This window comes from Rhodofomes roseus (assembly GCF_022264815.1).
Source record: "Rhodofomes roseus strain CIRM-BRFM 1785 chromosome Unknown C8Q71scaffold_10, whole genome shotgun sequence".
NCBI lineage: Eukaryota > Fungi > Basidiomycota > Agaricomycetes > Polyporales > Fomitopsidaceae > Rhodofomes > Rhodofomes roseus.
Window position 1 is genome coordinate 264,314 of NW_025952966.1, and position 23,228 is coordinate 287,541.

The window sequence follows — 23,228 nt, forward strand, 5'->3', positions numbered from 1 at the left end:
CAGACGTGAGCAAGAGCCGAGAAGCGAGCGAGTGACAGAGAGAGCGGAGGACAAGACCTGGAAGGCTTGGATGGGGACCCACTTCGCGGCCCACAGGTCTTTATACATCCCTGGTGTTGTTCTCGCCCCGGGCCCGGCATACTCATGCCGCTGTTTGCGACCAAGCGGGATTGTGGGAGGACGTCAGTAGAACAATGGCTTCATGGTATTTGGCAAGCTTGCGGCAACGGGCCGAGCGCGGAATCAGGCAGCTATTGTCCAGAATGGGCGCTTGTGGCAATGGACAATGCGTAGTGCTATTTTCGGAACAAATACTGTTTCTATTTTGGGGCGGCAGATCTAATCGGGTTTCCGGCTCCTTGAGTCCTACGAGACAAGCCTTTGCCTCCGTTTGCCCAACGTTTGCCCAGCATCATCCGGCGTGGTTGGACACTGCTCTATTCTTATGACTGCATTTCGTCTACGCGGTCTACTGTAAAGGAGCTCACATGCCCTTCACATATCTACTTAGTATCCCCTCTTGTAGTCTACTTGGTTCCAAACCTGCTGGCCCTCCCGCAACCTGCGCAAGTTCTCGGCGAAAATATGTATGCTCCTCTCCAAGTACTGTGACGGCGTGATCCTCAGCCACTGGCGACTCCGAGAAAAGCCCAACCACGACGCACCATAGTCGTCCGTCCACTCAGGTGCGGCGTTATAAGGACGTCTTTCCTGCCGAAGAGTGGGTGCCCGTCTGCAAGCGGCTCTCCCTCGACAACGTCGAGCGCGGCACCCGCGAGCTTCTTCTCGTCCAGGGCTTCCAGCAATGCGTCCCTGTCCAGCCAATGTCATTCCGCTCGCGTGCACACACGCGGGTCGTGGAACGTACGTGTCAACCGCATCGCCCCTCCCGATGTTCACGATGATCGCATGAGAAGGCAGGTACCCTATTGTCGCGGAGGACAATATATGGTGCGTTGCGCCTGTCGAGGGTAGCGCCAAAAGGAGGACATCGCACTTGGACAGGAACTCCTTGAACGCCTCCTCATCCTTCGTCGAATACCACGCCTCGGGGATATTCCCGTCCGGGTCGCCCATGCCGTCCTCGACGTAGCCAGTCTGCGGCTTCTGTTGTCCGTCGCTCGTGGCCGCGAGCACCTTGGCGCCGAAGGCTGCTGAGAGGCGCGCGCATTCCCGGCCAATCTGGAGGTGGGTGTGATGAATTACGGCAGAAGGGGGAAACGTCGACCACGTACGTGTCCGTATCCTAGCACGCCCACCGTCTTCCCCTTGAGTTCTTGGACGAACAACTGCCCACCGAACTCGGTATCCTTCCCCCAGCGTTTGTCGACCTGCCAGCATGTGCAAATGTGAGTATGAAGCTTGCAAGTGTTGTAGTAAGGTTAGGGTTTGATGGATGAGGGTGGGGACGAGCGGGATCTCAGGAAGAACAGCGAGGTGCCGGTACAGACTCGTGAAAGGGCACGTACCTGTGCGACGAGGATCTGTTCTTGCAGATGGTGGAACAGCGCGAGCGTCGTCATGATGAAGTGCTACGATGGCAGACCTCCAGCTTCAGTGCTCCCGCTTCCAACAACAACCGCCGACGTACCTGCGAGATCGGCGCCATATGAATCCCCGCAACCGTGGCCATGACCACTTTCTCCGCCCGCTCTTCGTGCCACATCTTCCCGCGGACGACGCTGTCCGCCCCCGCGCTGTCAAGCTGCACGAACTTGAGGCTCGGGACCTGCGCCCAGCTCTCGAGCCCTGTTGGGAACCCATATATCACGTCTGCCTTGCGGTACGCTTCCTTCGTGTCGCGTCCTTAGCCCCACCGCGCGCAGATTCGCTCAAATGCAGACTACTCACATCGGGGACAGAGCCGGGCGTGCGCGCCGAGGGTATATGCGTGATGTTCTTTGAGTGCTCCGCTAGGAGCGCGCGGTGCGCGTCGGGGAGGGGGACGTTCAGGACGAGGATGTGCTCGAACAGCGCGTTTGACGACATGGTCGCGGTCGATAACGCGCCATTGGGGGGCGCATTGTTGCTCTGCGGCCGCCAGGCACCTGCTAGATTGCGTAAGCGCCCGGTCTGCGCGCAACGATCGATCGACTCGGGGGAGGAGGGACCGGATGGCGGCTCACCTGAAAGGGACTGGATGGTCGAACTGACGGTATGTAGGATCGAGGACATTGCTGGAGGCTGTGGACGAGCAGGAGAAGGCTGGACGTGGATGGTGGGACAATGGGTTGCGGGTTACACACGGTGTTGTCTCGGGGGAAATGCAATTGCATGCCGTGAGGCGGCGAGGATAAGCTCGAGGCTCGGATGGCCGTCTTCCGCGCAATACATAGCCAGAAACCGTTGAATGTCGATTGCCGCCGTGTGACGAGGATAGCGGTGGACTTCAAGCTTTAACGTCCGAAACTTGCGATGCTTCCGAGACCATGTTTCTCTTGCAGCTCGGACCTCGATCTTGAGCACGTATGATTGGGCTGCGCTCTAGCTTCGATCTGACCGGACTCTGGCAGGTATCAATACAAGTGTTACCATTGGAAGATATGCGCATAGGGCTCTATTGCCCGCGAAGGGCTCAAGGCGGACATCACCAATTCCAGAAGTTGCGCAGCGAACCTTGCGAAGGCAAAAGGTATGAATAGTGCATCACGGCACCCCTCTCAAGCGGGTGTCCGGCTTCTCAACTAGAGTGTTCGTCACCACTTTAATCATGAGCATTGTGGTGGGCAGGGAGTTGAAGACATGGTGCACAGATGGACACTGCTTTGATAATGATGTGTCCATGTTCCGTCAACGTTGAGCCCCCGAGAGCATGCGCATGTACTCTAGCACGCGCCTAGTATCCCCTTTTGAAGTCCACTTTGTTCCAGATCTCCTCGCCCTGCCGCAATCGCCTCAAGTTCTCTACGCAAATCTGTATGCTCCTTTCAAAGTACTGCAGTGACAACGACTTTAGCTAGTGGTCGCTCTGCTCGGAAGCTGAACCATGACATACCATGGATGTCCGCCCACTCACGTGCGGCGTTATCAGGACGTTGTTCCTGCCGAAGAGAGGATGGCCATCCGGAAGTGGCTCTTCCTCGACGACGTCAAGGGCGGCGCCTGCGAGTCTCTTCTCATCCAAAGCTCGCAGCAGAGCGTTCCTGTGTACGTGACATCAATCCGCATCCCAGACATAGCACACAGCCTGAGTATCATGGACGCACGTGTCAATCGTGTCTCCTCTCCCAAGATTAACGACAATAGCATGCGAGGGCAGGTAGCCAATCGTCGTCGCCGAGAGCAAATGGCGCGTCGTGCCCGTGGACGGCAGCGCGAGCACGAGTACGTCACACCTGGACAGGAAGTCCCTGAATGAAGTGTCGTCCTTCGTCGAGAACCACGCCTCGGGGATGCTCCCGTCCGGGTCACCCATGCCGTGCCCGACGTAGCCCCCCTGGGGCTTCTTTCGCCCGTCGCTCGTGGCTGCCAGGACCCTTGCGCCAAACGCTGCCGAGAGGCGCGCGCATTCGCGCCCGATCTGCGAAGGATAGAGGGGTGGGTTACAGGCGGGGCGCACAACGATATCAATGGACCACGTACGTGCCCGTATCCCAGCACACCGACAGCCTTGCCCTTGAGTTCCTGGATGAATGCCCGCCCGCCGAACTCATCGTCCTTTCCCCAGCGTTTGTCGACCTGTCAACGCAGGTGTATGAACATGCAGATGTCAAGTGTCAGGATAAGGTTAGGGTTTGGCGCGCGGGAGAGAAGGAATGGGATTCCCTGCCATAGGGATGGACGCGGCTGCGGAAGACTCGATAGAGGAATGCCGATGGTAGCTTCGAATGCGTACGTACCTGGGCGACAATTATATGTTCCTGAAGGCGATGGAACAGCGCGAGCGTCGTCAGGATGAAATGCTGCAGCCGGAATTTAGCACCCCTACTTTAGATAGCAACGTAGGTGCACTGCACCTGCGAGATCGGCGCCATGTGTATACCAGATGTCGTGGCCATCGCCACCTTCTGTGCCTGTTCTTCGTGCCACATCGTCCCGCGGACGACGTTGTCCGCCCCCGCGAGGTCGAGCTGGACGAACTTTAGGTTCGGGACTTGCGCCCAGTTCTCGAGCCCACCGGGGAATCCATAGATCACGTCCACCTTGCGGTAGACATCCTGCGCGTTGCCTTGTCAGTCCTGCCCAGCCAAAAATTCATCATGGTCCTAAAGCAGTGCACTCACATCGGGGACAGACCCTGGCGTGCGTGCCGAGGGTATGTACGTGATGCTCTTGACGTGCTTCTCGAGGAGCGCACGGTGCGTGTCGGGGAAAGGAACATTCAGAACGAGGATGTGCTCGAACCGCGTTTCCTCAGACAATGTCGAGGCCATGGCTGGTGACGATATTTCGCCGTCGCTCTATGACTGCCAAGCACCTTTTAAGTAGACGGTGAAAGCGCACGGGGTCTATCCGTAGGTGTGGTCTTCCCTGATGGACCTTCGAGAAGGCATTTTTGGCAGAGGAAGGGCTATATTTGAGGGTGTGAAGCGCGCGGTCAACGCATAAGCTGTCAAGCTCAAGCGCGATGAAAGACACCGGTTCAGGCCATGCTCACCTAAGAGGATTCAAATGGAGAATGAGACGGGCTTCAGGATGGAGGACATTATTGCTGGAGGTAGTGGAAAATAAGACCGCTGGACGTGGATTATGGCAGGACTTATGTGGACGCGAGGCTGGTACGCGGAGGGACAGAGTCGTCTCCAAAAAAAACTCAAGAAACAACTTTCGTGAGCGACATGACACCCTGATCGGATGGCCGGTGTTCGTGCAAGGGCTTTGACACTGTATCTCTTGGCTGTGGGTCGATAGTCATGAATGAATACGATAAGCACCACTGATCAGAGGCATAGATTAGGAACTCAATCGTGAAGAAGAGTTACACGCGCACGATGACTCGAAGGCCGCGCCAAAATGACTGCGGGCAGCGATGCGAGGGCATTAGAGCGACTCTGCCAAGGCCAGACACCACGGCCCCGCGACTTTGCAAACCGCGATTCGGGTAGTCCCTGTATGCTTCTGCCCATGAATACCGCTTGAAAGTTGAATGCCGATTTGTCACCGTGTGGAAGCGCGTCCTCCGAACGATACCGGTGTGAACGGACATCGAGGGTGTTGTCTAGACACGAGCTGAGAGCGGCGCCATCGGGAAGTAGTGGTATTCCCAGCCTCAGGGAAGAGTAGCGGTATCTTGCCGCAGTAATCAGGACCGCTGATGTCGAGGAACCACTCAGCAGTTATTTACGACTCTAGCGATGGAAGACGCGACTTTAGCATCTTCGGGTAGCGTGTCCGAGACTCTGAGTCTGACAAGTTGGCCACGCTCGAAACTGAATTGCGTTCTCTATCCAAAGTTGACAGTTCGGAAGTTCAGGCGTCGACACGACAACTGACTAGGCAGTACTTGCATAGAGGCGGAGGGCAACAGCGATGAGGAGGAGGCAGTCGGTCGGTGCAGTCTGACGACCGAAGACCGGGACGCCCACGGCGTGACAACATCACGAGACCTGTGACACATCGTGTCTCTGTCTCCTCGGAGTCCTCCGTCTCCGTGTTCTGATTCAAGTTGTCGCCCACTGGCAGCTCTTGCAATCGCTCGCATATGAACACTTTCGATTCCGAAACACCAGCCAGCTGATGCCCTCCCTGACTCGACAAAAGAACAAACACTAGTATGATACGAAAGAGGCTCGTCGGAGGCTGCCACATGCACGACACCGCAGGGAATCCTGCCAGAGCCCTTGGCTGAGTATATCAAGGCGACGAGATGAGCGGGGCTTTCTGGCACCATTCTCCTTTCTCCAGCTCCGTGACCAAGAAATGCGCGAACCCAGCCCTGGCGAGCGTTGTCTTGGTCTTCCCATCGCCGACATATCCTGCCACGACTTCCGTAGTGTCGTTGTCCGTCAGGATCGGCACCCTCACGATCGTCCACTGCAGATCCGCCCCCTCCGTCCTGATCACTTCGCCCACGGCGACCACGTCCTTGTACGCGTTACGCGCGAAGAGGGCGACCCCGCTCACGAGAGCGGCGAAGACGATGCTGAACCGGTCGTGCTCGTCCTTCATGCTCGCCGTGCCCAGCGCGATGAGGCGGCTGACGCCCTGCTCCTTCATCACGGCGATAACGAGGCTGTATGCGTGCGCGAGGGGAGTATCGCTGGGGTGGAAGGGGCCCGATTTAGTCGAGGGCCCGAGCGCTGAGAGTACAGCATCGACTCCGCGCATGGCTTCGGTGAGTTTCTCGCGGTCGGTGAGCTGTCCTTCGACTACGGTTACGGCTGGATGCGTAGCAATCGCGTCTGGGAACTTTCCAGGCGAGCGAGCATAGAGGACCAGGGTATGGGCGGCTGTCAGCGCCTCTTCGATCGTCTTGATGCCGGCAGGACCGGTCCCGCCGAGGATGAGCAGGTGCATCGCACTGGATTCGCCGTGGATGTGGGTGTATATGCCGCGTAGGATACTGTGTGGCGAGTGTTATGTACTGTCACAATGTTGGGATGGCGCAGGATGGTGAGCAGATGATTAAAGTTAGGATATTCGGCCTGTGCAGCTGACCCCCATCTAGATCTGCTAGGCACGCTTCGTCCCCAAATTGAAACAGGCGTCCGACATGCAAGGTTGTCATTCGCGCTTGAGCTTGGATTACATTATGCATAAGCCACAGGCCCATCAAGCATATCCTGAACGGAATTGCATATCTAAGTTCGTGCTCGTTTCGTCCTTATCATGTCGCCCTTGATCTTGGTTATTGAGATTCACTCCTCTCCTATCCGCTCGGAACATCCACGTCTCAAAATGTCGTCAATGTCAATGGAAGCTCGAGCGCGTCAATGCTCCTCAGTTTGGCACTTGGTTTGCTGCAAGTCGAAGCCGAGATTGTCTATTTACAGTGCCGCAGTTTTCTTCTGAGTGGCCATTTTTTTCGACTCTCGACTTCTGACGCATGATGTCCCAGCCCACCCGAGCACAGACGACAGCGACCGATGTCAACGACAAGTCCGTCGCGGGGGTCAACTATCTCAGCAAAGTCCCAGATGCGATGATAGAAGTGAAACCCGTCGCTCCAGCGAATACAGAGGAACCCGTGGTGACTCGCAAGGTGCGCGCATCAGCTACTTCACCTCCTCGCGACGTACAAACAGACTAATTCATGCAGGAACTTTGGAGCTACTACCGTGCGTTCATCTCTGCGTTTGGGTATCTCCATCAGCATCTAATCCAAAAAACAGTGTATTATAACGCAGCAAACGTGAGCAGATTCAGGTTTATGCGCTGAATTGCGACTGAAGGTACTCTCAGGGAGTCGGGCCTTTGAGTATGTACGCTCGTTATGTCGGACTAAAATACTGACCATGCCTGATCATATATTACATAGTCTACTTCTTGATTCTTTTCCAGAGCTTGGCCACTTCCGCCGGCTGGGACCCTTCTCAAGGCCCTGGATCCACATGCACAAACTCTGGGCAATGTGTTCTACCTTGGGGCAGCGGCACCAAGTCCGTCAGCTCCATTGTGCTCGTCGCAAATGGCATCAGTTTCGCGGTACGCTAACAAAACGTCCTGGGTTGTGATGGGATTGGGTTTGACCCGTTGTAGATCATGACAGTTCTTTTCACAACAATCGGTTCAGCGGCCGACTACGGCACCTTTGGACGTTGGTTGTTGTTCGTCGTCACCCTGTTCTTTTGGGGTTCCCAGTTCGCCGGTATGGCCCTTACGAGTACGTCTTTCGCCCCTCTCCTTGGAGCCATCGCAGTAATCGCGCGGCGCTCTGTAGAACCCTCACGCTGGAAGGTTGCGATGATCATCTACATAATCACCTTCGTTTCGTACGGTGCGACTCTTGTGTTTTATGCTGCTGTGTTTCCGCGGCTGGCGCGCAACACCCCGCATGCTCGCCGCCTGCGAGACAAGTTAGAGAAACAGGAGATTTCCAGAGAAGAATACGAACTAGAAGAGAGCTTAGAGAAGAATCGGATCAGCAACATTAGCACGGTGCGTGACATTTTATTATTCGACCTGTGCGTGCTGACGGAAGATGTAGTGGCACAGCTTCGTTGGATTCCTCCTTGTCCTGTGTCTGGACTTAGCGATTTTGTTACCGCTCGCGACCAATACTCTGGTGAACAACTATACGGTAGTTCTGTAGGCATTCGCTAATCGTACTCGCCACTGCACCTGTGCTCATCTCACTTGACGCAGGACGAACATGTACTCAGTAATCCTCGGCATATGGTGGTGTGAATACTCCGCTTACGCTTATACTGAGGTTTCGGATTAACCGATTTCAGTCGTCTTTCAACAGCCCCGCCCCGGACCTCCGCTTCCCAAAGGCGAGCACTACCTGACGGTTGGCTGGAAGCAAGTACGTTACGCTGTCAAGTTCCCCAGTAATAGCTACCATTGACCGGTCTTATTCGCTTTAGATCTGGATCGTCCTGAAGCAATGGAGGAAGCTGCCACACACCTTCATGTACCTCTTCGCCTTCTTCCTGCTCTCTGATGTAAGTTTGCCCTTTCATGTCGCCGTCCTTCTAGGTCATTATTGCATTATAGGGCATGAACACCACAAGCACGCTCGTCATCATCTGTCAGAATGATCAAGTCCAATTTTCATTCCTGCAGAGCACGTATCTGAGCCTCGCGCAAGGTTTCGCTGCTACTGTCAGGTACGCACGCTCGACAAGTACGCGTAGCTGCATAGACTCACATGACCTCTTGCCAGTATACTCGGGTTTTGGTGGATCCAGAAGTACTGGAAGATCTCAACGAAGAAGATGGTGGGTTATGGGTCCCATGCCAAGATGCAGAATTGATGGCGCATTTCATAGTTCGCAGTCACGAATGTCTTCACCGTCCTAATCCCATTGTGGGGTATGATCGGCCTGTGGACAACGAAGTTTGGTTTCCGCCAAACTTGGGAGTTCTGGTAGACATGCACGCCTTTACCTCAGACACCGATCATTCACTAGTTTTCTACAGGGCGTACAACGTAGTCTTCGGTCTGTTCCAAGGTCCATACTACTCCTACGCGCAAACCATGATGGCGGAGCTCGCGCCGCCTGGCTTCGACAACATGGTATGTCATTTCTAGGTTGATTATCAGCGTACAGGCCTTGACTCTGTCCTTGACAAGTTCTTCGGATTGTTCGGGCTTTCGAACCGCGCGTCATCATTGATCGGGCCGAACGTCATCCAAGCCATCATCAACGAGACGCAGAACAACTGGAAGGGCTTCCCATTCCTTTTCGCTCTGTGCTCCGCGGCATGTCTTGTCATCTGGTTCGGTACGCCTTGCATTGTATCTCCCTTACGATGCTGCATGAGCTCACGTTTGCGATAGGTGTAGATGTGGAAAAGGGTCGCCGGGACGCTGTCGCGTGGGCGGAACAGAGTCTAACATACGTCACAGAGACGAGCACATATGTCGAAGACTCTGTCGCGGACTCAAGGGATTCTGGGGAGAAAGCATGAGGGGGGTATTCATTGCGAGGTTCTGATAAAGCGGACATTTCATGAAACTACCACTCCACATGATGCTAGCCAGTGTGATGTTATGTGCCGTGCGTCTGGGACATCCCCATGTCGCTATCGGACGTATGATGCAAGAGTCGAGCAAGGTGATCGCTGTCAGCTGGACGTACTATCTGTTCCTGGAGACGGCGAGACAGCGCAAACGTCGTCAAGATGGGTTATCAAATCTCAGATCTCAGTACTGCCTATTCGCCCGGCAACACAGACGTAAGTATGTACCTAGGATTCGCTAGGAAATCAAGGCCGTATATATAGCGACGGAGATCGTAGTCATAACTACCTTGAGCTCTGCCCGCTCTTCGTTCCACATCGTCTCGCCGACAGCGTTGTCCTGGCTTGCGAGTTCGGACTGGACACGTTTGAGGTCCGGGGTCTGTTAAGCCCACTGGATACCCGTAGTCATTTGACATTCGCATTGCGGGACACATCCTGGGCGCCGCATCAGAGTCAGTCTTGGTGAAAATCCAGATTAGCGCACTCACGTCGGGGGACTCGGACAGGTCGGGCGTTGCGTGCGCACCGAAGGCTTATATAGTATTACTGTACATAGCACGTACTAAATGCTCTCGATGCGCTTTTACAGGAGTGCACGGTGCGTTAGTCTCCGTTGCATACCATAATAGCCGGAAAGCGGCTATTATGACGGTGCGTATCGTGAAGTGGAGGAGGAGGAGGAGGAGGGGGGTCCATTTAGCCAGTACTCGAGGACACAGCAAAAGGCCACACCCGGGCCGTGACGGTACTGCAACAGGGACGGGTCAGCTTCCAAGCGCCCTCGGCCCGGCCGGTTTGACGCTGGAGGCACGCGAGATTATTGATTCTGACTCCTGACACCCCGACGCGGCCGTTTTTAGAGAAATATGTTTGTGTTCTCTGACACTGAATGATACCCAATCAAACAAGGACTCGTCCTCGCACGGTTCTCGCAGGTGAGTTGCGTCGGGACATGCTATGCAACTCCTTCGTACACCAGGCCTTCTAGCACACAACCTGCACCCGACGCGCTGTTGCATGCCCATCACCACATGACAGCGCCGCTCGTGACGGTTGAAACATTGACTGAACACATCGCCCACGGTGAGCACTTCCACCGCCACTTCTCACTCGGGCGCACTCGTCCCATCGCCCCGATCGGCCAACGATCGCCCCTGCGCAAGAGCCCGCCCCCGCCCCCAGCCTCGACAACTACAAGCCAAAAAAAAGTGGGTCGAGGCCGTCCGCGCTGGGGGCATCACCGTCCCGATCGTGCCTGGCATTGCGCCGATCCAGACGTGGAACGGGTTCATCAAGAGCACGAGCCTGTCGCAGCTGCTGCCTGCCGTGGAGAAGGTAAAGCTCGCACTGTCTTTGTCGTTACGCATAGGGCTCATACACGTATTCCGTAGTTTCTTACTTCGGACAGGCGTAACGAGACCATCCGACCAATCTTCTGGGCGAACCGCACGAAGTCCTACTTATCACGCACCGAGAACTGGGACGAGTACCCGAACGGTCGATTTGGCGACTCTCGCAGTCCAGCGTACGGTGGGCTCGACCGCTACAGTATCTGGATCAAGCAGTCGGTGCGTCGCGCTAAGCCCTAACTCGCTCTCTGAGTGCGACTGACACAACCTTCTATGCACAGAAAGAAGACGCGATCAAGCTCTGTGACCACCCGACGCCTGTCTGGGCAACCTCTTCCGCAAGTTCTGTGTGGGCCAGTGGTCAGACCAGGTGCCGTCGTCCGAGACAAGCGTGGTCGGGCCCGTCGAATGGGTACATGTACCAGAAGGTATGTTGCCCCGTGGATTTAGATGTGCACCCATTTACGGTTGTTGACAAGGATTGTCACAGGTGTAACTGGAGTTCTTCGTGTCGCCGGAGCTGCTGGACGCGCTCCTGCCACACATCGAGTGCGCGTGAACATCACGTACTATGTCATCAACAAGCGTGGCGACCTGCGGACGAACACGCACTCCGAAATCGGAGGTCACCTGTGTCCGCGACAGCGTCCACCTCAACTACCAGCACCATCTGCAGCCCCGCAGGTGCTTGCTGACGGTGACGCAGCTCGCCTGACACCGCGTCCAAACGCGACCTTCCAGGGCCGGAGCATGAGCGAAGGCAGCTCATCGCCTACCCTCTGAGAATCCGGAGCGCGAGCGGACATGCTGAAGCGGAATGGGCAGACGAGCCGGAAGGAGAGGGAGCGGACATCGGTAGCCAATATTGTACCTAGAGTAGCTCGTGCAATACCACATTCAATCGCATTTATTTTAGGCTAGACGACCGTTTCTAGTACTCTTGAGGATGCATATTCAATTCAGTACGCGTGGATTGATAAATTCATAAACAGCTGTGAACACGGGTGTAGATGTGCCCACTGCCGCCGGATGCACTCGGGTATTGTCGAGCCTGCAATATTCTGCGAGGCGTTACTTTGATATGGGGTATGGTCGTTGTTCGAGCAAGACTAGAGGCCAATGTGGCCGCCACAAGGCTGTGGCGCTCACGAGCGCTTGTGTCGTGGAGCAGGTTTTGGCGCAAGTGAAGATCAGGGTGAAGTCAGTAAGGTGTGGGACAAGTACTATGAGGCTCTACACGTCTAATGAAGCCCATATAACCGAAAAAATCCTGACTTGGAGTCGATGTATGGCCATTTCGTGAGCAAGACTTGCTGTGGCTGCGAGACGCTCGCAAGCGCTTGCAGAGCGGAGTGGGGTTTGCTGTGAGTAAAGGTGAGGGGAAAGTTAGTAAGATGTGGCACATTTAATATTAGACTCTGAATGAATATATGAGTCTATCCAGCCAATAAAATACTGACTGGGAGCTGGTGTATAGCCAATTCTTCAGCAAGAGTTCAAGCTGTGGCTGCGAGACGCTCGCGAGCGCTTGCGGGGCTGGCAGAGTTCACTGCAAGTAAAGGTGAGGGGGAAGTCAATAAGATATGGGACATGTAGTATGAGAATCTGAATGTATAACTAAGTCCATCCAGCTGAAGAAATCCTGACTTGGGGCTAGTGTACAGCCAATTCCTCAACAAGAGTTGCTGTGGCTGACGCTCGCGAGCGCTTGCGGGGCAGCCTGGCGGGGTTCGCTGCGAGTAAAGGTGAGGGGGAAGTCAGTAAGATATGGGACATGTAGTATGAGGGTCTGAATGTATAACTGAGTCCATCCAGCTGAAAAGATCTTGACTTGGAGCCCGGCATATGGCCAATTCCTGAGCAATAGTTGCTGTGGCTGCAAGTAAAGGCGAGGGTAAGGTGTGGAACATCTGGTATATTGCTCCTCATGTCCAGAACAGTACTGTCAGATATAGACATCTTAACCAGCCGGTGACATAGGGCCATTACTTCAATACTAGGACTTGCCTCAAGGCTATCGAACGGCTCAGCCGCACTGATTGATCTCACATTGCCTTTTTGGGTGCGGCCACAGCGCACGTGCTGTCCAGCCAAACTTGTACGTGCCCTTGCCAACTGCTCTTCCTGTCCAACTAGCTGCCTATACTAAAGCTGCCTATTCTCAAATATCTAGTATCTATGACTAGTATCCTCTAATCTACACTCTCTGATTCGGCAAAACATCAATGGCTCTCTATTCGTCGCAACAGGCTACCCGCTGCCAACGCCAAAATTGCCCCAATAAAAATGTCCAGAATCAAGGCCAGCTTCGTTTGTTGCGCTCGGCCTACCAGGGCATGGGAGCGAAGATGCTGTGCCAAACGTGCTATGATTATTATGTGCGCAAGGGCGCGCGGGAGGGCATTCGTACGTCATAGTTTGCCTACAGTACCGTCTCACTACCTGTCTAATATCAGTCTGTATCCAAAAGCGGTTGATGGCTTTCAGAGCGTCCCAAGCGTCCCGAGCGATGCTGGAAACGGTGCCTCTCGTTTTCATATTTCAAAGGATATTGCTGCTGCGCAGCGCGGAGGTATGTGTCTTGTTGTTCATGAACTCGTGACGCTCAATGGTCTGTGTCACAGAGGCTGCCCATGTTGTTGCCATTGGCCAAGGAGGGCGTAGCTCCAATGCTATGCTCCCTCCACCCGTTCCGGCTGGACGGGCCGGCCAGTTCAAGCCGGCTGTCCATGTCCCTGGCGGAGAGGTCTTCAACATGCTGCGTGACGCCGTTGCTATTAGCCGGGAAAGGAAGGGTACGAAACTCGGTTATCAATCTGTTCACCAATACTATCACCGCATCCGCGAGATGCTTCAACGCAACGCGCGAGACAGCAAGCTGGTCGGGCCGTCGGATGTGGTCGTGGTGAAGGCATCTATGGTGACGCTCGAGGAAGGCAAAAAAAGGCCGATACAAGTTGGGGTATGTCGCTTCGTCCATAATATTCTATGTTGCATATGCTGATTGCTGTTCAATGACACTAGACTGTCCAGGAGTCTATTGGCGACGTCCCTGTGCATATTGGTGCCAGGGCTCTCAAGGATCTGGTTTTCACAACGCTTTACAGCGTGTATGGAGAGTGGTCCCATGAAGCGTTGCTCACCTACGATGAATGCACACTTCGCAACAAGGACCGCGTCCCGATCCTTCCGCTCGGTGAAGGCGAAGATGACCGTGACGCACTTCCCCTAGCTGCCTCATTGGCACAGAAGGACAATGCCCGAATGGCAAAACCAAGAGTGGCGAAGGTCAACAACCTGAAGCCCATCGAGGTTGTTTTGGAAATCCCGTGGGGCACGTACACCAAAGCTCGGTCACATAAGCGTCATCGGGAGGCAGGTACAGTCAGTACATTCAATTTTCTGAGCTTGGCAGTATTTGAGTCAGCATTCACATGTGTCCGTATCTAGGAGCCCGAGAACGACGACATCCCAGACGATGCTGGTTCCATGTTGATGGTACGTACATCAAAGATCGAGGTATGTAGACGTTATGTACCGTTGCTGTTGTATTGCTAACATGTAGCCTAGCATCTTATGCCACGTCACTGGCGTAGTAGTGATGCTGCACTGGACTCGGCCAATGTCCACAACGAAGAAGCCGGTGTATCATATGCCACGACAGCGCCGGTCAGCAAGTCACCGATCATGCAAGAGAACAGTGATCGTAGCTACTATGATCGTCCAAGTCACCTCGCCGAGCGCAGTGTGGCACGATCACTGGTTAGTAGCTCATCGGGAAAGAAAAGGGGGAAAGAGGTAGCTGATGACACGGGCAGCTCAGAGGTGCGTACATCTCATTATGGATATGATTTGCATAGCTGGAATCATTCACGCTCCTATTTGTTCTCAGATATCATGGAAACGCAACAAGATGGACTTACATTCACCTCCATCTGCCCTTTCTGCTGATGCAATAGAGCGTGCTCTTCGTGGCCAACAAGGGCCATCGCGACCAGCTGCAATGGCATTGTGTACGCCTACATTTCATTCATCTGTGCAGACTGGACTTGCGTGATAACAGAGAGACGTTCTATGTGCAGTGTATTCTGTGAACATCGCTGTTTCTTTCCGCGTGTATCCAAACAAGACGTTTGCAGCTCTGGTTCGGGAGGGTGCGTGTTGTACTACGGCCTTTTCAGGGTGTTTTGCTGACACATAATTCCAGCCGGTGACTCCTCCTCCTGGAATTCACAACAACCGCCGATTGCTGGCACCGTATTCTATAGCCCAGCAAGTGCACCACAGCTAGGGGCGTTCAAAGCAGCATTTTTCGGTCAGACCAGCCCAGCGCTGCCAGATTTCCCATCATCAGGCAGCGTCGTCCTCAAGCAGATTTATATCAGACGGGATGACACGGAGCTTCGTGCCAGTGCTGCGAAGGTGCGCATTGACTTTGCGCCAAGTGGCCAACAAATCGTGGAGCTAGGACGGGAGATCTTATGTCTGCAGTGGGCATCTGCGCTTATGAACATTGTCTACGAGTTTCTCGCAGGCTCTGCTAGGCAGCCGCCGTTTCCCATTCCGGTGATGCGTTTTGTTCGCGTGGCCTTAGCGATTGAGGACAAGGAATCAATAGAGCGCAAAGTGTTCATGGTGGAAGAACGCATTGATCCACGGGAACACGGGGTGTGGCGTAAGTACATCAATAATAACTCCCCGACGCCCTTGCTGTCGACCTCGTGTACGCCGGCACTGCAGCACATCGCAGACTTCCTCGTCTTCTGTCAGCATGTTCAGTATATCAAGACTAGTGGTCTAGCATTTGTCTCCGATTTCCAAGGTATGAATAACGCCTCAGTTTAGAATTATTGAGAAATTCACACAGATATGTCTGCGCAGGTGGTACTACGTTGCTGTCAGATCCACAGATTATCACAGCACCGTGCGTCCATTTGCATCTTCTCTCTTCTCTACTACCTAACTCTATGCCTACAGGCAAGTCGGGGACGTGTTTGCAGGTGGAAACATCACGTCTGCATACACCAACTTCGTCGCAGAGCATGACTGCTCGAAGTTCTGCAAGTTCTTTTCCTTGGAGGAAGTTGGTATCCAGAGCACGCGACGTTCAAATGGTCTGGATACGCAAGCATCTTCGCGGGCGACTAATAGAAAGCCAGCTTCATTGGTAGGTGGTGTTCGGACACACCGGGAGGTGAGTGTCATGCTGAATCTGAGCGTGTGTGGACATAGTTCTGATTGATGCCTAGGCATTGCAGACCGCTGTTCCGTCTATCCAAGGCGTAGGGAATGGAGAACCAGAGCCGCTGTTTCAACCCACTCGAGTTGCTACTGGGTTACGCACAGAGCAGACCTCAGCCTCAGGGTCCAACGCCGTTCCAGAGCACGGCATTCTTCCTGGCGGTGCAATAGTGCATGAGGACGGAAGGGAATGATGGGCCCAACGCTGTTGCTATGTAATGTGATTATTTACATACAGACGTGCAGCTCGCACATTGATGTTTAGACAAGAACAAACAGTTGAAATTGGGGTGGTCTAGCAAACAGTACATGATGAGAACACCTCAGAAAAACCCAGCATCTTCTCCATCGTCTTCTTCATCTGTGAACCACCCAACAGCACTACCCTGAGCGTCAGGGTTCAAGTTCTCCGCGTCAGCATTCTCTGGCCCACTGAAGTGTTGGCCATTATCTTGAAGGTTCAGCAAGCCTGGCATGAGCATGATGGGCTCAGCATTATGCGGCTGACGGCTGTCTAACACGCTGGACAGAAGGAGGGCTTGTTCCTCAGGGTTCTGACGCTCTGGTGCTCGCATATACTCGAGTACCTGGAGGTAAATAGCCCAGAACGTCTCCATGGAGATTGCAGGCCGACCCAAGGCTTCAATGGCTTCCTCCAGCTTGCCTGCGATGTACGGTGGAACGCACTCGAAAACTGGATGATCAGGAGGTGCCCACAGTTCCTCGACCTCATCTACGAGGTCTGCTGGTACAGGAATCTGAGTAGCTCATTTGTGAGCTGAACTGCGAAGGTTAAGACCGAAGTTGTCCCAACCTTGAAGTCAACCACGTTGAATGCAGCCGGGTTCTGGGCTATCATTGTTGGTATTCCCTGCGGGAGAACCTTGTGTTTGCTTGCACGTCTCGGCGTCGAGTTGAAGTGTAGTGCCCACGCATCAAGCTCTGCTTGAAGCCAAGGGATTGCCAGCCAGCGAAATACGAGGCTAAACAGGATGAATCAACAGCAGTGGAGGATCGGTAACGCATGCATACTCACGTCTCAAGCTCATTTGCAGGATTATACCACCCGTTATCAATACCGTACTGAAGTTTGGCCTCAAAGCCAGGTTTCCATGAGCGATTGAGGACCGACCACATGATCTCTGGCTTGATGTTCATGTGGCCGCGCATCCAACGGTGTTGTAAGGTGTCTGCAAGTGTAGGATCAAGAGTATGGCGCATGTACGTCTGGGCATTTGCGATGCCAAAGTTCTCGCTGCCTGGATCGCTCTGAGTGACAAGGGGCACAGCTATGATGGATACACTGTCAGAGATGGCTCCGTGAAGTGTACATTCACTTACCGCCAATGCTACGCACAGCTTCCAGATAGTAGCTTGTGATGAGACGAGGATTTGAATTATTCCACCATATTTTCAGCCACTTGATCTCGCCGGCGACCGGCTCAATGCAAAGGTGGAGAAAAAGACCAAAGCGTGCCCATTTATCATGCTGGTCAAACGCCCAAACATCATTCACTCCAGCAGCCCAGAACTGATGGCGTTTAAACTTGCGATGCTTGCGTGCTTGGACGGCATTAGGCTCAAATTCCTTGAGCCACTTGCCCACCATTGACCTAACATGCGAATATGTGAGTGCATCTAGGCCCATCACTAGCAAGACGTACTCTGAAACTCGTATGTTGTACGTGATGCGCAGGGTGCTCGTCATCTGTCGGGCTCCATAGGTAGGGTACCGGGCTTTGAGAGCACGGCAGTACGGGTCTATTGATACAGCAGTATGGTTCTGCTGGCGAGTTTTGGGCAAGTTCCACTGGGCTCGTAGACGTTTGACCGTTGTATTGCTGATAATTGATCAGATATAGAGTTAGTTCGCAAGGTGGACGTTGGCCGTAAGCCTCATGAACGCACCTAAGGCCGTACACCTCAGTGTTGAAGTGCTGCTGGCAGCTCTCGGCGATCTTACTGTCCGACAGACCTAGAGTGTAGTAGTAGGTCACATGCCCACGTATGATATCCGCTGGAGCTGTGAAGCACCAAACGGTGAAGCTTAGACGGTAGCCATGCAACGGTGACAGAATAAATGAGTACACACGGCATGGCTTGTGTTGATTACGACGCTTCACTGGAGTCACTTCCTCCACAATCGGTCCGTCTTGTCTATTCAACGCATCTGAACCGTCGTGTTGAGTTTCAGCACCGATGTCTTCAAAATCCTCTTGCATTGCTGCACAGGGCTGGAATAAACGCAGCGTCTGCAAATGGCATCACCTCAACTCTAGAACTGATCATATTGATGCCAAAAAACTTACTTGCCGGTGTTATAATGGTCGGGTGAAGATGCGAAAGGGAACGCGTTGTTCACTCGATCAAATTGAGTACTAGCAGACTCAGCCCAGTGCCGGTGAGTCTGTGTGCGCCGCTCTATAAGCGCCCATCTCAACGTACCTCCCACACTCCAGGGCAGCCCAATATGCCTTGAGACCCACGCTGGACACCGAGAACTTGCTGTTGACGCGGCAAGGGATGGAGATGGTCGTCGTTGTGTCTGACCAAGATGAACGTGCCCAACGACTGGAACTGTCCATTGAGCCCCTAACCCCGTGCGCCCTAACCCCGGCAGTTGTCCACTCTCTGCACGCGCCACCGACCTGCTCTGCACTTGACCTCTGCACTCAATGACCCTCGCCTACGCAGCCTCAAAACGGATCCGCGGCGCCGCATGCCAGATGACAACGCGACAGAAGAGTACTCAGGCTACTCTCAGCGGCGCGCGCCGTGTCTCACTCAGACTCGGAGCGCGCTCTCTCGCCAACATCTTGCTTGACCTGTGCATTCTCCGCGCTTCAAGTTGTTCATCCGCCTACGACTCTCTACGACCCATCATCATCACCAGCAACGGCCCGTCATCAGCACCAGCGACGACGCCCGCCAGTCACACTCAAACGCGCCGGGTGTGCATCACCCGCCGTCGCCCCGCAGCGAGCAAACCATATCGCACGTCTTCGTGCCATCACCACCGGCTCTTCCTTGTATGCCAGTGTGCCGCACGCTATTGACTCTGATGCTGCCGACCGAGCTCTTTGCGCGCGCGAGCCGTCCGTCTCGCGAATGCCGTTGTCAAGCCCAGTAACCGTCTCGTCATCGTCTTGTCACCTCACTCATCTTTCCCCTTAAACGCTTGCTTCTTCACGACAGATTTCACCCATCCCCCACGGCACCGCTCGACACCGCGTGCGAAACCAAGCTGGCCAGCTCCGCTATTTCCCGGAACGACATTCGCATGCAAGGAGCCGGACACAACACACACTCTGGGCCCGCTCGGAGGACAGATGTTGGTGCGTTTCCTGATTGGATAGCCGTTCTTACTCACTCACTGACCGGGCGTACTGTGTTGCAGGCTCTTCGTCGGCGCGTGTGCCTCGCACCAACATACATGTAGCCCATGAGCTCGCGGAAGTGCTCAGGGCTAAGGAGGCTAAGAGGGACGATGGGAATGGTGATTTGCGCAGGGGTCTCCGGCGACGGCGTGAGAGAGCAGGGTGGAGATGAAGACGAGAGTGACGGGAGGTGAGCGTACTAGTTGATGTCCCCACACGCACTCGTGGGCGACGAGCGTAGCGATGATGTTGCACTCGCCCTCAGCAATGTCCTTCTTGCAGACGGCGAGCATGTGCGAGGGGAGGTCGGCGGAGCCGTCGCTGACGTCGACGGTGATGTTGTCGGGGATGGAAACAGGAAGAGGAGGAGGGACTTTGACGTGCTCGAGGACGGCAAGCAAGAAAGAAGACATAAATAGTAAGTAACCAGAGGCCATCACAGAAGTGTTAAACGCACCTCTGCCCGTTCGCAGCTACCTCGTCCTCGTCCTCGTTCAATGGAACATGAAGAGTGCCTTCTCGATCGGCACGCGCTTGGGGTGGGCGAGCCGCCTCGGGATCGCGATGGAGATCTTGGGCTCGACGTCGTGCTCCGGCGCCGTCCTCACACTGTCCGTCACCGTCGACCCCATCGCCGGGCAGCCTTGTGCCTCCGTCTGCCAATGACACCGCTGGCCCATTAGGAGAAGCCGCGCGAACGTTCAACGCACCGTCTGTCTCCTCAAAGTGAACGACCTGCTCCAGGACGTACACGTACACGTCCGTGCAGGTCGCCGCTGGAAGGGTCGCCTTGCGAGGACTGGCTGTGAAGGCGGGTTTGGGAAGGCGGGTTTGGATCGATGGGGAATGTGCTTGCCGAGCAATTGAAGGGTGTGGAGGTACAACTAGGCGATGCAGCCGTATCCGTCCCCACACAGGTGGACTTCGCACAATATTCAATGTATGTACTATGCTACTGAACTACACCCCATTGCTATCTTGGCATCTGCATGAAGGCGGCGTCGCTTCACCCCGTTCTCCCCAGGAGGAACAATCTCTTGGAGTGCCTGATCCTCGGGTGCACCCTCAGACTTGCGCTTTGTACCAAGCTTTGGCTGCCAACCACCCGGCCCGCTTGTACGCTTGGACACGACCTTGCGTACCCCAGGTTTGTGTCGACCGTCCTTCTTCTTCTGCTCACTTGCAAGCTGTCGTTGCCGGAAGTGTTCTGGAAGAACGGGGCTATTCTGGCATACAACTAACCTACAGATATAACGTCAATGAGGGAGGATGGCTCCGAGTAAATGGGCCTCCGACATACATGCAATTCTTCTTTCCTTTAGGACCTCCACGAGTAATGCGACGACCAAGTCCGCAATATTCCAATGGGCCCACAGCGACGTCGCGTCCCTTGACTACATTGATGAATGTATTCGCGTCGCGTTCAGCATTGGGTGCCAAGTCGAAGGTTCGGTCACAAGTGACAGCCCATGACTTGGATGTACCACCCAAAGACCTCCTATGTTGTATGAAATGCGTGAGCTCCATCGTTGCACGCTAAATACAGATTACTGAACGACCACATACCATGACTCAAAGGGTACCAGTGATAGCGGAAACACAGACGTAATGCTCCACAGAGCTTTTTGCGAACTTATGTTGTAACACCTGTACAGCATCGTGTCGATCTTGCACTCGCGGAGCTGCCGAGACGACAAAAAGAGAGAATCTGAATAAACTTCGAGGTCGAGGTGCGTACACGTATCCAGAAGCCCTGAATAGCTTCTCATCAGCTCTGACCGGCAAAAGCGAATGCTATAAGCGTACCAAGTTTCTGATACATAGCAGTGAGTGGGTCAGTCTTCTCCTCCGTATTCCCCAGCCCCAAACGTGTCCAGAATTCACGTCCAAAAACAAGATGACCGAGCGATTCGGTCTCCCTGATCAGCGCGGCCTGAACGTAGGTCGGCTCAAAGACATCGTACAGCTGGATTTCCGGCCCACGGATTCCTGCCACTGGTACATTCTCAAGACTCTCCGCCCCATCAGCAATCTGAGTGTATTCAGCAAGGATAGACTGATATGTAACACGTATCAGTACATGTATATGCATTTACAAACATGCATACCTCGTATGTTACTTGCAACTGCTTCATCCGCGCGGAAACTCTCACATGCTGCTTTCCGTGGACATGCAGGCGGTACGAATACTGGATACGCTGGTCTTCTGTCGGCGCAAGAACATAGCCTATGAAAGCATCCTTCATGAACGCTCTAAAAGATGCATGCAAGTCAGCTGATACGTTGAACATTGTGAAGCACCACACCCACGGTATCTCAGTATGTGCCTCGTGCGTAAATACCCAGAACGCAGCACAAAAACGGGCCAAACGCGACGGGGAAGCGAACAACTCGCCCACTGTGAGGAAGACTGACAAGCCTAGGTGGGAAATATTGTCAGACAATCACACACAACACACTTGGACCGCTCACCAGCTCTGAAAAAGACCTCGACTACCGAATACGTGCCTAGGCCGCCGCAAAGTCCTCCCATATCCTCTCGAAGGTACGTAGTGGCCAGAGCAGTGTGCTCAGCAAACCCACCCTTGTGCACCTGCACTAGACAATCTGCCAACATGTTAAGGAATCCATGGTAGTCGTCATGGATGTCGTGGTGTTGAACCGGCAGTGTCCCTTCCGGACGGACGACCCAATGCGGCTAATAGCGATGTTAGAATGTACATACTAAACACGACAAGCCTCACTAACAGTCCACAGCTGATCAAGAGTGAGAAACGCGACAATGAACTCTCCAAAGTCAAGGCCTATACCAACACGGAACCCTCGGGCCTGGCATCATGGTTGCACCTTGTATGAGTCCCATATACACAGCCAATGAAGTCGCAGGGAACACATACATTATCTACACAGCTAACCGCTGCGATCTCCTGGTCCCATTGTACGCGCGTATAGACTTGCGCCATACAGTGCGTCAGAAGCTGTATCTAAGAAAGTAATTGAGTTGCAGTGACATCGCATGGAGAGCAACGGCGCACGATTCTCACCTGGAATGCAAGCTGACCTAAATCAAGAACAAGCGTGCGAGGCGTACGCTGAACATCGCAGAGGCACAGTCCCTCCAGAGACGGACGAGCACGGCCACCAATATGAGGCCATATTGGCTGCTGTGCGGACTTCGAACCGCGTTTGACTTTGGAGTTTGGCCCAAGCTTGTAAACAAAGCCTCGTTTGCCGGGGCAATCCTTCTTCAAACGGTCTTGTTCCTTCTTTGTCGCATCTGCCCATATTGCTTGCAGTTGGAGCGTCGACTCGGAGGTTGTCTCGACAGCGTCGAACCAGCGGCGAACAGTATGGTGACAAGCAAAGACCTCGGTGTATTCGGGCATTCCAGCGAGCAAGGTGACGCAAAGCAACACAGAGAGATGGACTGGGCTATCTAGCGAGTGCACACGACAAGGGTTCGAAACGTCACGTCTTGCAGTAAACGCGAACAAACGCGACGCGACGCGTCGCGCCTCCGGTCGTGTCTCGTCACGTGCACCGCGAGGACCGCAATACAGCAAGAGGTCGGGCGGGATCCTGTGCGAGTGAGCCACGAAAGTCAGAATTTTAGTACATATACAGCAACTAGTAGTATACAAGTACCTATTTCTCGATAGATTAGAGCTTACGAACTTCCGCCTCGACCACA

The 23,228-nt window shown here is 54.1% G+C and overlaps 9 protein-coding genes across 9 annotated transcripts; 4 read left to right on the forward strand and 5 right to left on the reverse strand.

Moving 5' to 3' along the window:
- Positions 1 to 396: 396 nt before the first annotated feature.
- Positions 397 to 2,309, reverse strand: C8Q71DRAFT_758499 (D-isomer specific 2-hydroxyacid dehydrogenase). The gene is made up of 8 exons (XM_047923740.1): positions 2,127 to 2,309; positions 1,852 to 2,048; positions 1,592 to 1,792; positions 1,470 to 1,532; positions 1,236 to 1,331; positions 869 to 1,182; positions 666 to 813; positions 397 to 606 (listed from the first exon to the last, which is right to left on the reverse strand). Exons 1-8 carry the CDS (start codon positions 2,173 to 2,175, stop codon positions 508 to 510), a joined length of 1,167 nt encoding a protein of 388 aa, XP_047778791.1. The 5' UTR covers positions 2,176 to 2,309; the 3' UTR covers positions 397 to 507.
- Positions 2,310 to 2,836: 527 nt separating this feature from the next.
- C8Q71DRAFT_867143 (uncharacterized protein) lies at positions 2,837 to 4,584 on the reverse strand (the record flags this gene model as incomplete). The annotated part of the gene is made up of 7 exons (XM_047928290.1): positions 4,224 to 4,584; positions 3,957 to 4,157; positions 3,840 to 3,902; positions 3,583 to 3,678; positions 3,207 to 3,520; positions 2,996 to 3,143; positions 2,837 to 2,935 (listed from the first exon to the last, which is right to left on the reverse strand). The coding sequence occupies exons 1-7, from the start codon at positions 4,371 to 4,373 to the stop codon at positions 2,837 to 2,839; spliced, it is 1,071 nt and encodes a 356-aa protein (XP_047778792.1). The 5' UTR covers positions 4,374 to 4,584.
- Positions 4,585 to 5,634: 1,050 nt separating this feature from the next.
- Positions 5,635 to 6,570, reverse strand: C8Q71DRAFT_758503 (NAD-P-binding protein). Its single transcript, XM_047923741.1, has one exon. It carries the CDS (start codon positions 6,454 to 6,456, stop codon positions 5,794 to 5,796), a length of 663 nt encoding a protein of 220 aa, XP_047778793.1. The 5' UTR covers positions 6,457 to 6,570; the 3' UTR covers positions 5,635 to 5,793.
- A 418-nt stretch (positions 6,571 to 6,988) lies between these two features.
- C8Q71DRAFT_867149 (MFS general substrate transporter) lies at positions 6,989 to 9,622 on the forward strand (the record flags this gene model as incomplete). The annotated part of the gene is made up of 17 exons (XM_047928291.1): positions 6,989 to 7,141; positions 7,199 to 7,217; positions 7,272 to 7,291; positions 7,342 to 7,357; positions 7,418 to 7,584; positions 7,639 to 7,762; positions 7,820 to 8,037; positions 8,087 to 8,187; positions 8,245 to 8,282; positions 8,334 to 8,407; positions 8,469 to 8,546; positions 8,599 to 8,711; positions 8,768 to 8,822; positions 8,874 to 8,971; positions 9,025 to 9,121; positions 9,179 to 9,329; positions 9,386 to 9,622. The coding sequence occupies 17 exons, from the start codon at positions 6,989 to 6,991 to the stop codon at positions 9,514 to 9,516; spliced, it is 1,653 nt and encodes a 550-aa protein (XP_047778794.1). The 3' UTR covers positions 9,517 to 9,622.
- Positions 9,623 to 10,136: 514 nt separating this feature from the next.
- On the forward strand, positions 10,137 to 12,164 carry C8Q71DRAFT_723702 (uncharacterized protein; the record flags this gene model as incomplete). Its single annotated transcript, XM_047921596.1, has 9 exons — positions 10,137 to 10,168; positions 10,200 to 10,221; positions 10,480 to 10,505; positions 10,550 to 10,778; positions 10,846 to 10,905; positions 10,962 to 11,138; positions 11,201 to 11,347; positions 11,370 to 11,544; positions 12,091 to 12,164. The coding sequence occupies 9 exons, from the start codon at positions 10,137 to 10,139 to the stop codon at positions 12,162 to 12,164; spliced, it is 942 nt and encodes a 313-aa protein (XP_047778795.1).
- A 980-nt stretch (positions 12,165 to 13,144) lies between these two features.
- Positions 13,145 to 16,354, forward strand: C8Q71DRAFT_857789 (uncharacterized protein; the record flags this gene model as incomplete). The annotated part of the gene is made up of 12 exons (XM_047927439.1): positions 13,145 to 13,325; positions 13,390 to 13,491; positions 13,544 to 13,881; positions 13,944 to 14,303; positions 14,370 to 14,438; positions 14,490 to 14,681; positions 14,738 to 14,744; positions 15,002 to 15,073; positions 15,127 to 15,741; positions 15,801 to 15,843; positions 15,897 to 16,113; positions 16,169 to 16,354. 12 exons carry the CDS (start codon positions 13,145 to 13,147, stop codon positions 16,352 to 16,354), a joined length of 2,382 nt encoding a protein of 793 aa, XP_047778796.1.
- Positions 16,355 to 16,483: 129 nt separating this feature from the next.
- Positions 16,484 to 18,648, reverse strand: C8Q71DRAFT_835080 (uncharacterized protein; the record flags this gene model as incomplete). The annotated part of the gene is made up of 9 exons (XM_047926422.1): positions 18,606 to 18,648; positions 18,470 to 18,538; positions 18,253 to 18,412; positions 18,069 to 18,183; positions 17,825 to 18,001; positions 17,502 to 17,773; positions 17,197 to 17,449; positions 16,975 to 17,143; positions 16,484 to 16,918 (listed from the first exon to the last, which is right to left on the reverse strand). Exons 3-9 carry the CDS (start codon positions 18,380 to 18,382, stop codon positions 16,484 to 16,486), a joined length of 1,551 nt encoding a protein of 516 aa, XP_047778797.1. The 5' UTR covers positions 18,383 to 18,412; positions 18,470 to 18,538; positions 18,606 to 18,648.
- A 765-nt stretch (positions 18,649 to 19,413) lies between these two features.
- C8Q71DRAFT_47846 (uncharacterized protein) lies at positions 19,414 to 20,345 on the forward strand. The gene is made up of 4 exons (XM_047918809.1): positions 19,414 to 19,495; positions 19,558 to 19,727; positions 19,803 to 19,955; positions 20,011 to 20,345. Exons 2-4 carry the CDS (start codon positions 19,603 to 19,605, stop codon positions 20,201 to 20,203), a joined length of 471 nt encoding a protein of 156 aa, XP_047778798.1. The 5' UTR covers positions 19,414 to 19,495; positions 19,558 to 19,602; the 3' UTR covers positions 20,204 to 20,345.
- C8Q71DRAFT_47839 (uncharacterized protein) lies at positions 20,230 to 23,223 on the reverse strand. Its single transcript, XM_047918807.1, has 11 exons — positions 23,183 to 23,223; positions 22,582 to 23,116; positions 22,435 to 22,521; positions 22,286 to 22,366; positions 22,010 to 22,235; positions 21,848 to 21,956; positions 21,646 to 21,790; positions 21,344 to 21,593; positions 21,104 to 21,290; positions 20,838 to 21,035; positions 20,230 to 20,779 (listed from the first exon to the last, which is right to left on the reverse strand). The coding sequence occupies exons 2-11, from the start codon at positions 22,921 to 22,923 to the stop codon at positions 20,485 to 20,487; spliced, it is 1,920 nt and encodes a 639-aa protein (XP_047778799.1). The 5' UTR covers positions 22,924 to 23,116; positions 23,183 to 23,223; the 3' UTR covers positions 20,230 to 20,484.
- Positions 23,224 to 23,228: the final 5 nt, after the last annotated feature.

Bases quoted from the DNA above. Each gene is read 5' to 3' on its own strand.
- C8Q71DRAFT_758499 (XM_047923740.1), bottom strand. From the start codon at position 2,175: ATGTCCTCGATCCTACATACCGTCAGTTCGACCATCCAGTCCCTTTCA. The intron at 814-868 runs GTACGTTCCACG...TTGGCTGGACAG, and splicing joins AGGGGCGATGCGGTTGACAC to GGACGCATTGCTGGAAGCCC. The intron at 607-665 runs GTGCGTCGTGGT...ACGCCGTCACAG, and splicing joins TGAGTGGACGGACGACTATG to TACTTGGAGAGGAGCATACA.
- C8Q71DRAFT_758503 (XM_047923741.1), bottom strand. From the start codon at position 6,456: ATGCACCTGCTCATCCTCGGCGGGACCGGTCCTGCCGGCATCAAGACG.
- C8Q71DRAFT_47846 (XM_047918809.1), top strand. From the start codon at position 19,603: ATGAGCTCGCGGAAGTGCTCAGGGCTAAGGAGGCTAAGAGGGACGATG. The intron at 19,728-19,802 runs GTGAGCGTACTA...ACTCGCCCTCAG, and splicing joins GAAGACGAGAGTGACGGGAG to CAATGTCCTTCTTGCAGACG. The intron at 19,956-20,010 runs GTAAGTAACCAG...GCCCGTTCGCAG, and splicing joins CAAGAAAGAAGACATAAATA to CTACCTCGTCCTCGTCCTCG.
- C8Q71DRAFT_47839 (XM_047918807.1), bottom strand. From the start codon at position 22,923: ATGCCCGAATACACCGAGGTCTTTGCTTGTCACCATACTGTTCGCCGC. The intron at 22,522-22,581 runs GTGAGAATCGTG...TTACTTTCTTAG, and splicing joins TAGGTCAGCTTGCATTCCAG to ATACAGCTTCTGACGCACTG. The intron at 22,367-22,434 runs GTATGTGTTCCC...CCATGATGCCAG, and splicing joins CGGTTAGCTGTGTAGATAAT to GCCCGAGGGTTCCGTGTTGG.